Consider the following 12,387-nt stretch of genomic DNA (forward strand, 5'->3'; position numbering starts at 1 on the left):
AGGAGCCAAACCCAGGATCTTCAGCACTGGTATGTATGAATGTTCTCTGCATCTGTATACGTGTCAATTGAACACCGCATAACTAATAGTAGTTGATTGGCAACATAATTGACATAAACTACATTTATGGAAATGAGAGTAAAATCAAGTATAATTAGCCTTGAAATAAGTAGTAAATGATACTTAAGTCATATACACCTTATAGGGGCCAATCAGTCTTCTTTTAACGTCCAACCGATAGCTTCTGGACTGTTCTGCATCACCCATATCTGTTGCACGCAATCGGAGAATTTCATAAACTCGTCTTGTGTGTTGCTAATGAATAGAAAGGAGAATAAAAACCGTGTCTGAATAAAGAGGTCACTCACCAGAACTCAAAAGTGGAGAAATATTGAAATATTAGGAGTAGTTCCTCAGCTTATGTCGGTCTGTATGACAATCAGATTGTACGACAGTCAGAGGCATGGACAAAGCCTCACTCAAACCCATCCTCCTATCTGGCGGGTTAAATGAATAAGCATTCTTCTTTTCCTTCAAAACCATTTTTTTCCATGCAGCCAATGTCTGATCTCTAAGTCTTGCACTAGGTGCAGAGATGCTTCAAGGACTTGCTGTAAATGAGCAGCATAAAATCCAGAAGCCAAAGTCCAAAACTACTTCAAAGAACTAAAGGATTTGAAGTAGAGTGATATCAAGCAACATTTTACTGAACAGTATCTGCTTCTCTAATTTTATTAATGCTCTTCACAAGGCCTCTGAAGTTCTAAATATGAGAACGTAACAACAGTATTTAAAAGTTTCCTGTTTATTAGGGCAGAAAATGAGAATTAGCAAATGGAAAAACTGAAGTATGTAGGAACTTCTGGAATGAGGATCAGCTAGTATCACATCTGAGAAAAACAAAATCACGTTGCTACTTTATTACTACTGTTGTGTATGAAAACAATTCAAGGCCAAGTATTCTTTTGCTGAGCAACAGAATAAAAATAAGGTGGTTGGTTTGTTACACTAGCACATGTTTAGATACTGCTAGAAAAACCCAAACCCAACTTATTTATCCTTTCAGGTTTAAGATACCAGACATAGAAGGCTGCAAATGTAGTTTCCTTACACAAGCTATACCATTTTCATGAACATACTTGAATATGGCTTCACACGCCCCATCCCTCAAGCCTTAAAGTTTTCATTAAGCTACATTCAAACACATTTTTAATTAAGCAACTCTGCTGTTCCACTACCATGCTTACTAATAAGTTTAATCACTTACTGTAGAAATTACCAGCAAATTTAATTGTTCAATGTAGCTGTTTAGTTCTCCAAGTGTTTAGAGTTGCCTTAGTAGCAGTTACTTGCAGCTTCAGTGTTCTGCACTCCCAAACCAGCACTTGCTCTTTGTAAAAATATACTTACAAGAAATGAAGTAGGTAAAAAAAGCACTTATCTAAAATCATGAGCTAGCCATCTCCCTTCCAGTTACATCCTAAAAATCTGTTGAAATAAACCAGAGTGTGTAAATCCCAAATCTCCCCCTCTATGTTTAAATTATTATTCTACTAATTTGATATGAATATGTCCAACTAAAACAGTTCTTATTTAATACCTTATTTATTTTCAGTTTTTGTTGTGCTTCCACCACCATTTCTTGACTGAAACCTTGCATTAACCTTCCGGGGGAAAAGCAAAGCAAATCTTTACAGAGCTTTACAAGAACAAAGTCTCTTAGCTTCACATAGTTTTCAGATGGATCTTCAGCTAGAAACAAACAAAAAGTAGCTAATATCAGTATTACTTGTTTCCTCGTGTCTGGTATGTAATTACAAAGAACTACGGAAAACAAAAGCAGATACAACATTCATCAATATATAAACAACTGCGCTTAATTGTAAGTACTGCTTATCAAAGTTTTAGATGTTTGACAGTAGATGTTCAAGAGCTTGTAGAAAGAAAAGCTTCCAATATTTTTGTGTATGCAGTACTGTACAGTATTAGATATGCACTTCCAAAAGACTGACAACATACACATTTAAGCCAATTTAATTCCTTAGGAAAACTACTTGATTTATAAATCCTTTCCCTTGTATGTTCCATCTATTCTATATTTGACGGAGTGGTAGAACTACTAGAACACAAACTATGTGGAAAACCTGGTAAAACTATCCTACTGTATACAACTAAATAGCTGAAGACATGTATTGACCATGAGTTATAAAAGGACCCAAGGGACAAGCTTATCCAAAATTAAAAGGCTAGGAGAACCTAAGCAAAAGCTCATCACAACTTTGAGTTACCTCCATTTTGCTTAAAATGGTAGAATAACTATCAAAACTGTTGCTTTAGAAAAAACAAAGTTGAGAACTGACTTCGGTGAGCATCAATATGGTCCCATATGCAACTTTGTTCCCACTTAGGAACTACACAGAAAGAAAATGTTTACAGCATACAAGTACTGTATTCTTCCTTACTTAATAGACAGGCTTACTACAAGTAGCAGGGTCATATTGCCCCCAAAACAGTTTATGTCCCAGCTGTGGTTTTCTTTAACTTTGAGGACCACTGTAAATAGTTGAAATTAGCAGTTTAAGGATAATCAAAAGCCAGTAAATTACTAAGAAGAAGGACTAGGATAGAAGTTGTTGGTGTGTATATGCAGCAATGCACAACTGGCGATTTTTTTGGGTTGGAGATTGCTTATGATGGTTGCATCAGTTAATATGTTTTGTGCAGAAGTGGCCTAATCTTGTATGGCAAGTCTTACAGCACCTACTCTGCAAAAGAGATTGGAGAAGTTGTACTAAAATTAATTAATTCTATTTATTTTTGCTCAGATTACTTAGAAGAAAGGAGTTTCAGTTTCTGTCATCTAGAGGGACCTTGACAAGCTTGAGAGGTGGGGGCCAGTACGAACCTCATGAAGTTCAACAAGGCGAAGTGCAAGGTCCTGCACCTGGGTCAGGGCAATTCCAAACACAAATATGGGCTGGGTGAAGAATGGATTGAGAGCAGCCGTGACTTGGGGGTGCTGGTTGGCAAGCAGCTCAACATGAGCCAGCAGTGTGTACTTGCACCCAGAAAGCCAACCATATCCAAGGCTGCATCAAAAAAGAAGCATGACCTACAGGAGTACTGTGTTCAGCTCTGGGGCCTCCAACATAAGAAGGATGTGGACCTGTTGTAGCAAGTCCAGAGGAGGGCCACAAAGATGCTCAGAGGGCTGGAGCACCTCTCCTATGAAAACAGGCTGAGGGAGTTGGGCTTGTTCAGCCTGCAGGGAGACCTGAGAGCAGCCTTCCAATACTTAAAAAGGGCCTACAAGAAAGCTGGAGAGGGATTTTCCACAAGGGTGTGTAAAGCTAGGAGAAGGGGTAATGGTTTTAAGATGAAAGAGATTTAGGTTAGATATGAGGAAGAAGTTTTTCAGTGTGGGGACTGTGAGACACTGGAACAGGTTGTCCAGGGAACTTGTGGCTGCCCCATCCCTGGCAGTGTTCAAGGCCAGGCTGGATGAGGCTTTAAGCAACCTGGTCTAGTGGAAGGTGTCCCTGCCCATGGCAGGGGGGTTAGACTTAGATGAGCTTTAAGGTCCCTTCCAGCCCAAACCATTCTGTGATTCTGTAATGATGATTCCATACAGTAAGCATCACCAGTATACATTTCACTTGTGTTAGGCAGGATGACAAGCTATAGGCAGAACAGAGTATCTGTCGTAAATGTGAAAATCCAAAGGGTGTTTTTCTTGGTTTTTTGTTTGGGTTTTTTTTGGTTGTTGTTTTTTTTTTTTTGTTTGTTTGTTTTTTTAAAGCACTGGGTCTTTCAAAGAGGTTAAGCAGATTCTCATTTCCTCTTTTCAGGAAGGTTAAAGGCTTTACTTCACAAGTTTACTTGCTACATAACTACTACGGACCACATCAAGATTGTCCACCCTGATTCTTCCATCTAAATTTTGTAAAAGCCTTAATTTCCATAACTTTAGTGCCATAGAGAATACTGCAAGTTTTCCTCCTGCTTTATTCCATCAAGAAAAGCTTATTTTAGTGCACATTTACTGTTTGCTACAACCCTGTGTTTAGGACACTAAAGCCATGAACTTATCATATGATTTATGCAGTACCCTGTTAAGACTTTGTTTATCCTCAGCTATAAAAGCTTACAAAGCTTCATACTATTAAAAAAAAGAAAAACAGCAAATGCATAATGCACATGATTTCCTGTTGCATAAACAAAGTTATACTTCCTAGATTCCTATGAACCAAACCAAAATGGTGAGGTAGATTACTTTAGGTTAGGATTACCCTGCATCAATGCATTATGGAAGTGAGAGTTCTGTCTTTTAATTAGAATGAGAGAGTTATTTCTAACTTAGATGAGGTCTGAGACAGCACCTAGAACTAAAAGGTCATGTTTGAACTGCATTCTTCCTATAGTGGACTTGAAACCACAGGACAGATGTCACTTTCGTAGCCATTTTTTTACATTCTATTTTTTTATGCACATACAATCTTTTTCCCCTCTGCTATTTCCTCAATTTTTATTTTTATTTTTAGGTATTTGTGCACACATCTCTAATACCATATGGGTGCCCTCAGCCAGCAGTACATGCTCCTGGAGCACAAACTCTCTAGATTTTTACCATCTGTAAAATTTTGACTCACACACTAATATTAACATGCTATTTTAGTTTGGTGTGTTGCCCCACCCCCACAATTCAGAATTTTTGCTAACAGGAGTAAGTAGAACAAGGAATTTGACAAAGCTTGATCTCTTGGCAAACTCAGCTGTGTATCTCACAATAAAATGGCTAATTAGCTGGTAATCCGTTCATGCTAAGGATTGAATTTTCCTGGTGTGCTGTTCTCTAAGTAAGGATTTAAGGAGCTACATTATATACAGTTCTTCTGTAAACCAGGGTTCTATTAATCCTGAACTGAGCTGAAGCTAAATCTTCAAAAGGCCATTTAAATTCTGACAAGTGAACGTGAAAGTTAGTTTGCAGGCTAATACCCTGTGAATGCTACAAGTTGCTTATTAAACAACTGAACAGAGTTAAAAATTTAACACAAACCTGTTATATCAAGTACTGTAGGAGAAGACATATAGTATCTATGAACTGTTTCAAGCAGCTGAGCACCATGGCCTTCTCCTTGGAATGGTGGCAAGATCAGCATCTGGCTACAAACAAAGGAATGTATTTTCAGTTCAAATGCATGCATTTTCAAACATTATAATGTAAAGGCTTAAAACCCAAGTAGTATTTCATTTTAAAGTACATGTAGCAAACTGCATGTTAGAATATAATTTTTAATGGAGTCTTAAAATCGCTAAATATTCAAAACTTGTTTGAGATTCCATCCGCTTCAGGACGGGAACAATGAAATAAATCGGTGCATAGCCAGCTAATAATGGGGATTTTTTTTAAACAAATCAACACCATTATAAACAAGTATTGGGAACTTCAGCAGTTCCCTCTTCTGAAATAAAAGGCAAGGCACGAGTTACGCCGCCAATTACCTTACACGTGGCCGGGTTTTGTCTGGGTACACATAGTAATTATAGACTGTCATGTAGCCTACGGTCGCAAAGAGCGTAGCTCCATCCTTATTATACTTCTCAAATCTGCAGATAAAACAGAAAGCCAAGCAGGTCAATTACAGTCGCGCTCCCATGCAGTGTCCATTTTCTTTTCCATTCTCCAACTGAATTTTCAGTGTCAGCAAGCTACTCTGTGAGGGCCCAATGGGTACACCTGCTATGTTCTGAATGTACAATTCACTTAATTGGTGTGCAGCAACTTGGATAAATCAGGCCTCTTTACAGCACTTCAGTGCACTTGCCTATTATAAAGATGAATAGGTGGCAAGTAAAAGAAAACACAGGCAAAGCTCATTTTACTGTTTAAGCCTACATTCAAGGCTCTAACGGACAACAGCATTTAATTCAGCTCTATTCTCAAGCTTTCCCAAAGCATAATGGAGGAAAACTCAAGCCTCATAAACAATGGTTTTTCTTTCCTGGGAAAAATATCATTATACTGCTCCAATAATTGGCCAGCCACAATTAAAATGCAGGCTTTGTGGAGGTAATAAGGTCCACTGTTGCTTTAGAACTGTACTTACACTAGAAAGTAGTTCCATCTTTCATCATCTACATCAATAAAGCTAGCAGTTTCAATAAACCACATCAAGAACGTCTGAAGCCTTTCATGATATTCTCGAAAGCCTGGACATGTCATGTCGGCCTAGGGAAAAAGCCAGAAGAAGTCAGGTGAAACCTATCACAGATGTAAGAGGAAAAATATACACAAACCCTAATTAAATTCTCAAAAAACCCCAAGCATGGTTATAAATGTTAACTTGTAAAATTATTATATATTTTAGTTGAAGCGTTACTGAACGTACATCACTGCAAAATAATGTTTCAGTTATTCAGCAGCAGAAGTTTAACTTATTTTTCGTACCTTGTATATCTGATACGTTATATCATCACCAGCTTCCTCATTATGGACAGAATATGTATGTAGCAGCGTTCCAAAGGGCTTGAAGTTGACCTCCTTCTCCAGCAGAGACACAAAGTCATCTGTGTTTGTGCAAAAGCCAGGAGGAATGATTTCTCTAATTTTACTTTCAACATCATCTGCCTGGAGATTATAAAAGGGGCAGGATCAGTAGAAGATGAGAAAAAGACAGCATTGGTGTCACTATTGTGCTGTTAAGAAATGACCATAAGAGAGATGCTATGGGCTAACAGTAATAAAAAAATTGAAAAAGTGGGAAAAACAGGAAAAGAAGCAGGAAGACCTTCCTGTTGTTCAGTAGTGGCCTTCCAACAAGGAGCTGCCCTGACAAGGTTCAGAAAGGTCACAATCCAGCCACTATAAGCATCAAAAAGCTTGTAGTTACGGCATAAGTTCATGAACAATTTTATGTTTAGAGTCACATTTGTCCAAGTAAGACCTAAGTGTTGAGAGCTTTTCTGAAAACGCAGCATACTCAGAAGCTGAGACTTTCTAGCCAGCAATTCTCCAAGGCTATGCTAGAGAGCCATATGGAACTCAGGCTCCCAAAAAAGCTTCAGACAAGAGGTACTAGGTGGTGCAGAACTAAGTGGATGAAAAGGGACAAAGACCAAAAGTGGTAGCTCCCAGACAGAAAAGTGACAGGTAGCACACTCGCTCATTCTTATGACTCCCCGCCTGAAATGCCTGCCTATAGGATCAGCTGCAAAACACATTATAAACTCAGAAGACAAAATCCCACATTCTAATCAAAGAACATTTTGAAAACAAATTTTTCATAAAATAATAAAAATATACTTGAGGATACTGTCAGTAAGTCTGACCCGTAGTCTAACATACCAGGAAGACAAAGTATTCTGACATCAAAATTACTTTTTCTCAGATAACCAAAGTTAAAGTTAGAGACTATCAGCTGAGCAGACTTCATAATCCTTTTCAGACCCCAAAAAGACCACTTGATTGAATACATTTACTACTTCTTTTTAACCATGAATATTTGATGAAGTTTCACAATAACGTATTACTGCTTCTCACCAGGCAATAAAACTTAATGAATTGGTCTCAACTTAACAAAACCCTACTCCTCAATACAACCCCTAAAAGCCTGACATTACATTCAACAAAATGAGCTTACATTCAATTCAAACTTTCCTGTGGACAATGAATCCAGGTTTTTACTTAATGGAGTTTGCCGTGAGTTCAGCTGTAATGTTTGTATTGTATCTATTTCCACAAGGACTGACACAAGAACACTTTGTGTTAACTTACTAAGCAGCTCTTTCACACCGTTTACATGCATGATGGGTATTAGTTCAAAACCAAGACCCTTGCTACTTAGCATTCAAAACAGGGAAATTAAGATGCTTAGAACAAAATACACTACAAAAGGCTAATACAACATGCTACTAATTCCTGTCCTTTCAACCATAGTCCCTTAAGTAGAAGCAACGCACCTGCAAATGAATAGCACTTTAGCATTCAGTTACATTTTTAGCATAGAGAAAGATGGATGTAGCTCAGCACAAACAAGTTTTATTCTTAATGGTTTGGTACCACCAACATTTATATTTATATTTGTAGAAAGAGCTATTAAGCAGCTAAAATATAGCTGTACAACACTTAGTGTAAGAACCCAGTTAAAATGTGTACAATCTTTACATCCATTCCATTCTCAAAACAAAGGCAATGTATTTATTGGAACCTTTCCTATTATTCTTAAAGCAGTATTTTCTTTACACATATTGATTTAACTGCATTACACAAAATCAGCCTTTTTTTTTTTCTTTCAGAACCAATGAATTATACAAAAATATCTGTATGGAATGCATTTTAGAAATGCCTTTTTATTTTTTTTAAACTGTGCAAGTGCATTGTTTACACATATCTTAAGTCTGTTCTGCTGATAAAGCTGAGGAAACCACAACTGAGAATCTGTACTGACTTCCATTTTACACACCTGAAAAAGGCATGTAAAAATAAACTAGAATCAAAATAACGTTCCAAGCATCAGTTCGATAACTCAGACCACACAGAAGATACCTAAAAATGGGTGAATACCAATATGAAGTATTCAATAAATAATGCTGCTCCCCTCACATTCGTAGTTTCTTCTCTAGTGACAAGGATCACAAACTTTCACCTGCTGAAAGCACGTAAGATAACAGATCTGTCACTGGCTGCCACCACAGAAAATCTTGTCTTCCTTAAAATAGAAAGAACTAAATCATGAGAACAGAGGCTTAGCAAATACAAGCAGAAGATAATCCTTCTTAGTTCTGTATGATAACATATTTTCACCTACTGCCTCCTAAAATTTCTCTCCCCTTGAAATGGGATCTGGCATAATTTAAGAAATTATATTCTTCAGTTACTTTTAGGGTTAACAAGATCTTCCTTTCTTACAGAAGAAATCCCAGAATCCTCAGTGTGAATGGTGGCCTAAGTTTAAGCAATCCAATTTCAGTTAGTAAACCCCAGAATACTGGAATCATGAAATATCAACATCATACAAGTAATCTGTTTCATTAATACCTGTACTTTTTAATAGAAACATCCATTACTTAGTAGGCACTTTACAAACACTTCTCTCTGAGGTGCTCATAATCCAGAGAGTAACCAAAATTTGTTTGCTGCCTTTCCTTTCTGTATTTCTTTGATATCGGCAAGAAGTTAATTTCTTTTATCGAAGCAAGGCACTCATATCTTACTAACCAGCATGGATGCACATGATGACAAACAAGTTTCTGTCCAGAAAAACAATCCAGTTGACTGCTGCAGAAGTGTTAAACATAGGCAAAGCCACTTACAATGAAGCATGCAAAAACCTGAATGAAGCCAGTCAAGAGCTGTTGAGCTCATGGTTCATGGAAGTACTGTAATGTATTACCTTCACAATCAGAATCTAGTGAGGTGACAATTGGGAATACAGCATAGGCATGTAACTAAACTTGATTTGTAGTAAGACTACTTACAGGGGCAGTGGCTCTCTGTACACTGCATTTGGCTCTGGATAATTTTAATACAGAGAGTTTTCGTGTACTAACAGACAGTCAATGACACTTGTATACCATGTAGATGCTGTTTCAAAGTAACTTAATTTAAAATAACTATAGAAATATATTTAAAAGCTGAATTTCTCTAACAATTATATGTATTAATTCCAGGGAGGGAGCAATAGACTGATCAGAAGTATTACTAAAAAAAAAAAAATAATATATATATTTAAAAGGATGCCAAATATGACACACTTTCATTAATTTTTGTGTAAAGCAAACGCACCAGACCAGCTGCAAAGCAAGATAAATACATTTATAGCAAAGACTGTTTCAGAGGTTAGTGAAATACTTTCCCCCACCCTGTCATAAAATGCAGATGAAAAGCTTGAACAGCTGCAAATCTCAAAGCAGCAAGCAATTTGGAGGTCACTGCTATTAATATTTACACTTGAAGAAAGCAGCCTTTCTTCAGATATTTGAAAGAATCAACTCCACCCAAGGGATAAATTTTATTTTCATTAAATGAAGTGTCAACTTCTGTTCAAAACATGATCGTACTTGGCTGAGCCTTCCCCATTAATGTGGTTTAGATCCATCTTTAAGGAGATGATATTAAGATGCATAAATACGACTGGAGTTCTGGCTCTTGACATTTCAGGAACTTATCTTTTACCTAATGTTTTAAAAGATCTTGGAGGAAGAAAAAACAGTGATAATGGGACAAATATTTCTGTCAGTCCCTAGCAGAGACTATAGCAGCTGCTTTAACAATAATGGAACCATACTCAGTGTCACAGAATAAACCCACCTGCTGTTGAACAGGCCTGTGCAGGTATTTAGATACAAAATCCTGTGCATGACTTTGCAGAGCATTAAAACTAATTTTTCCCTTTTAACCAGTTATGTTAAAGGCAGAAACTGCTGTCCTTTCCTAAACACCATCTATTCACAGCACAAAGATTACCTGCTATGAATGGCAGATAGTCCGCATCTTAGTATAACTATTAAAGGAGCTGAGATCTGCAACCTAACGGTTAACTCAGAAAAGTAAATGTTAATATGCATTTAAATTAACAACCTGCTGTAATGACATCTTGTTTCAGTCTCTGCAAAGGCATCAGTATCTTACAGTGGTTATGCTAATGGCAAATTAAAAATGCAGAACAAGACTGATGACCACTGTATTTTTTTTTCCTCCTTAGGTTTACATAGGAATAGCCTATTCAGACTACAGTATTAATACCAAGGGAAGCACAGGGTGTGCTACCGCATCCTTCTGATTTAGCTGAAGCCTGTAAATACTCTGGGAAGCACACAGAAGCCTCGCTCAAAAAGATTGTCTTTTTTGTCTGCATCTCAATCCCTTGAGCAGTTGGAGGAATAATACAGTATAGGAAGCAGGGCTTGAAAGAAGCAAGGATTCAAACTGATCAAAAAGGTTTCAGTGTGTGCTTAGGGCAAGACAGACCTTGTTTACCTTGAAATTACATTGGTGAAAGGTTGGACTCTTTGATTTTAATACAACTACTACTTTGGCAACAGGCTTTCCTTTATTCCTGATTTCTAAAAACCTTCTAAAGATTGAAGAGCATGACCTTCCACTCCTAAGATATGTCGCCCTAGCCTCAAAAGTATTTCAGACACGTCCAGGCACTTAGCCTGTTAAACTATGTGTATCCTAATACAAATTCGGAAAAAGGAAGGTGAAATCTTCAAAATTCATTTAACAATACAATTCCAATGTTTTTTTCCTTTACAATAGGCCTTTCCTTGAAAATATTTACATAAACTTCAAGGAATTTGAAATTAGGAACTTAAAATACAGCTTGAAGTTAAAGATGGGGTGGTTTTTTTTGTTTTGTTTTTAAAAAAAAAAAAAGAAAAGAAAAAAACTTTTCTCAGGCAGAGTAATTTCAAGTCTGTGCAAATATACAGACATTTAACACTATGAAGTATTATGAAGATTCATCAACAACCACACCAATAGCTCTTTTGGAAAGAAATCAACTCAATTTTTCCTTCATTATAACTACGTAAAACTCAGATGATACTAAGTTTTCTTAATGCACCAGAGACCACTCCGAAAAATTGAGTTTTTCTAAATAACTGCACAGGTACTTATATAAGTATTTAACAGTTAAAAACATTGCTAAGAAGACATTTTTTCTTATTTCTAAGATCCATATACCTTTAATCAATTGGCTGAAAGACTGATTAGCTTAGCTTTTGCAAGCTTATCTTGGAAATATTCCTAGAGAACACAGGTAGAAGGAGAAAAATAAAAAAGTTTTCCTACAAGTATTCTATAAGCTTCTAAAACCTGTAGGAAACAAAGAGCCTACCAACCCCACCGCACCAAAAATACCCAAAACAAACCACCAACAAGCATCCTGCAGGTAACTGTATTACTGTATTCTTTGATACCCAATCAGAAGTTTCTAATCCTGTTTCTGCCTTACTTGTTCTCCACATTTGCCATTTAAAGCAATGCAGTCAATATAAAATACAGCAATGCTCATCCTCCTAGAAACAGTTAACATGAAAATACAGACTTGCTAAGTTGTGTTTTTTTTGTGGAAATGGCTTTGGTATTAGCACCTCATGTCTGACTGTACTGTTTGACACAATTTTGATGGTTCTGTAGTCAAAGAAGGAACAATGGGAAAAGGTATAGATGAAGTTCAAAGATTTTTTTCAGCTTAGCAACAAGGAAACTTTCTTTGCTTCCAATTTAAATCACTTCTAAGTGGGCAATTATTAAACCTAGAATTCTTGTCCATATTCCAACTAAACCTTATCAATAAGTGCAGGTCTGATTCTTTCTTTACCTCCACACAGTCAAACTTTTCATTAACTTTAGATGTATAATCAATGCGGAAGAGC

The 12,387-nt window shown here is 36.9% G+C and overlaps 1 protein-coding gene across 1 annotated transcript in view; it reads right to left on the bottom strand.

Annotated features, from left to right (window-relative positions):
- HAT1 (histone acetyltransferase 1) overlaps positions 1-12,387 on the bottom strand; it is a 20,276-nt gene that overhangs the window by 2,227 nt on the left and 5,662 nt on the right. The window contains 7 exon segments of the mRNA XM_010021861.1: positions 199-315; positions 1,601-1,752; positions 5,060-5,166; positions 5,506-5,610; positions 6,111-6,232; positions 6,452-6,631; positions 12,333-12,387. The exon segment at positions 12,333-12,387 is cut by the window's right edge and continues 17 nt beyond it. Coding sequence (XP_010020163.1) covers positions 199-315; positions 1,601-1,752; positions 5,060-5,166; positions 5,506-5,610; positions 6,111-6,232; positions 6,452-6,631; positions 12,333-12,387 — 838 coding nt within the window.

The sequence above is a fragment of the Nestor notabilis genome, unplaced genomic scaffold (assembly GCF_000696875.1).
Source record: "Nestor notabilis isolate BGI_N333 unplaced genomic scaffold, ASM69687v1 scaffold12889, whole genome shotgun sequence".
Taxonomy (NCBI): Eukaryota; Metazoa; Chordata; class Aves; order Psittaciformes; family Psittacidae; genus Nestor; species Nestor notabilis.